The sequence below is a fragment of the Gracilinanus agilis genome, chromosome 6 (genome assembly GCF_016433145.1).
Source record: "Gracilinanus agilis isolate LMUSP501 chromosome 6, AgileGrace, whole genome shotgun sequence".
NCBI lineage: Eukaryota > Metazoa > Chordata > Mammalia > Didelphimorphia > Didelphidae > Gracilinanus > Gracilinanus agilis.
This window is the reverse complement of record NC_058135.1, coordinates 275,410,832-275,412,738: the sequence shown is the minus strand read 5'-3', so window position 1 is coordinate 275,412,738 and position 1,907 is coordinate 275,410,832. Positions and strand designations below refer to the sequence as shown.

General features: G+C 31.7%; 1 protein-coding gene across 1 annotated transcript; it reads left to right on the top strand.

Moving 5' to 3' along the window:
* The first annotated feature begins 390 nt into the window (after positions 1-390).
* On the top strand, positions 391-1,326 carry LOC123252637 (olfactory receptor 10AG1-like). The gene has a single exon (XM_044681908.1). It carries the CDS (start codon positions 391-393, stop codon positions 1,324-1,326), a length of 936 nt encoding a protein of 311 aa, XP_044537843.1.
* Positions 1,327-1,907: the final 581 nt, after the last annotated feature.

Below are 1,907 nucleotides of genomic sequence, written 5' to 3'. Positions count from 1 at the left end.
TCATAGATCACAAATTCTGAAAAACAGTATTCAGAAAATACATTTAAAATCTAGAAGAGAATATCAAAAAAAAGGACAGACTGCTGGAGATGGTAGGGAGGTTAGGAAACAAAAAGGTACAACCACTCATATATATATATATATGTGTGTGTGTGTGTGTGTGTGTGTGTGTGTGTGTGTGTGTGTGTGTGTGATTTTTATAATATAAGATAAAGATAATATAAAATGTCCAAAATGAATAAACATTTTAAAAAATGTCTAGTCTTGAAGTTATCTTAGTAATATTCTAATCTAACCTATTTGTCATTTCAGAAGCCGAATTCAAATCCTATTGAGGAAAAGTGACTTTCCAATTTTGAATGACATTCTAAAGATGTAATCTACATAAAAATGGTAGATACAAATATTACTATCATGGAAGAATTTATTCTCCTGGGATTTTCTGAATTTCCTAACTTCCAAGGATTTCTTTTTGTTATTTTTCTAATCATCTACCTAAGTATCCTATTAGGGAATGGTCTCATCATCATAATCACCAATGTAGAACTAGTTCTTCAAACACCTATGTATTACTTTCTTCGAAACTTCTCCTTTGTGGAAATTTGTTACACATCAGTCATCCTCCCCAGAATGCTTTTGAATCTTTGGAGTCAAAAAAGAAACATTTCTCTACTGTCGTGTGCTATACAACTTTGTTTCTTTCTTATTTTGGCAACTGCAGAGAGCTTCCTCTTGGCTGTGATGGCTTATGACCGCTATGTGGCCATCTGTAAGCCACTCTACTATCCGCTAATCATGAACCATAAGATGTGTATAAAAATGGTAGTTAGTTCTTGGGTAATTGGGATTCCATTACTTGTAGGACAGACATACCATATTTTCTCTGTGCCTTTCTGTGGTTCTAACAAACTCAATCACATTTTCTGTGACATGCCCCCATTATTGAAGTTGGCATGTGGAGATATCTCTGGGGATGAAGTCTTTCTTTATGTTGATTGTGTCCTGTTTGGTTTGACTCCTTTTCTGATGATACTCATGTCTTACATCAGAATTCTTAACAGTATTCTGAAGCTCTCATCAAAGACTGGCATATCCAAAGCCTTCTCTACCTGTTCTTCTCATCTTATGGTTGTATGTTTATTCTATGGTTCAGGTCTAATTGCATATCTTCAATCCAATTTCAGTTATTCAGGCAAAACAGAAAAGATCTTCTCTGTATTTTACACTATTGTGACACCAATGATTAATCCCATGATATATAGTCTGAGGAATAAGGATTTCATTGAGGCGATGAAAAGACTATTTTCTAAATGTGTAAAGAATTAAACTAATTTAATTTGCATATTCTTCAAACTTGAACCATCTTAAAGTTTTTTTTTTTGCTTCCATATTCTCTCCTTTATGTCTTTCAAATTATTACAGTACTGTTCTAGTTATCTTAAAAATTTTCGGCATTTCTACTCACAATCTTCCTTGATATCAATTGCTTTTATATATAACCAAAGAGTGAAATTATTCTTGTCATTGTTACTATTGTTTTCAATCATTATTAATAAGGAATTACCTTATCATCCAAATTGCAAAATCACCTGAGACTAATCTCTTAATAATCCAGATTACAATCCTGCAATGACTACTAGATATATACATATACATGTATATGTATGTATACTTTTAAAATTTTCCTATGAAAAATAGAGATTGGAATATAAAAAATAAACTTTCTTCAACCTAAAATGTTAATAGTGTTTAACCAGGTTAAGGATTGTGTGATTAGATTGAAACATTCTAGTTTCTTGTAAATTGGAGACAAACTATACACTGATTGCTATTTCTTTTTGTTGCCTTTTTTCTGTAAACATGGTTGAATTTGGGAAATATGGACTTTAACTCATTTTTTGCAGATC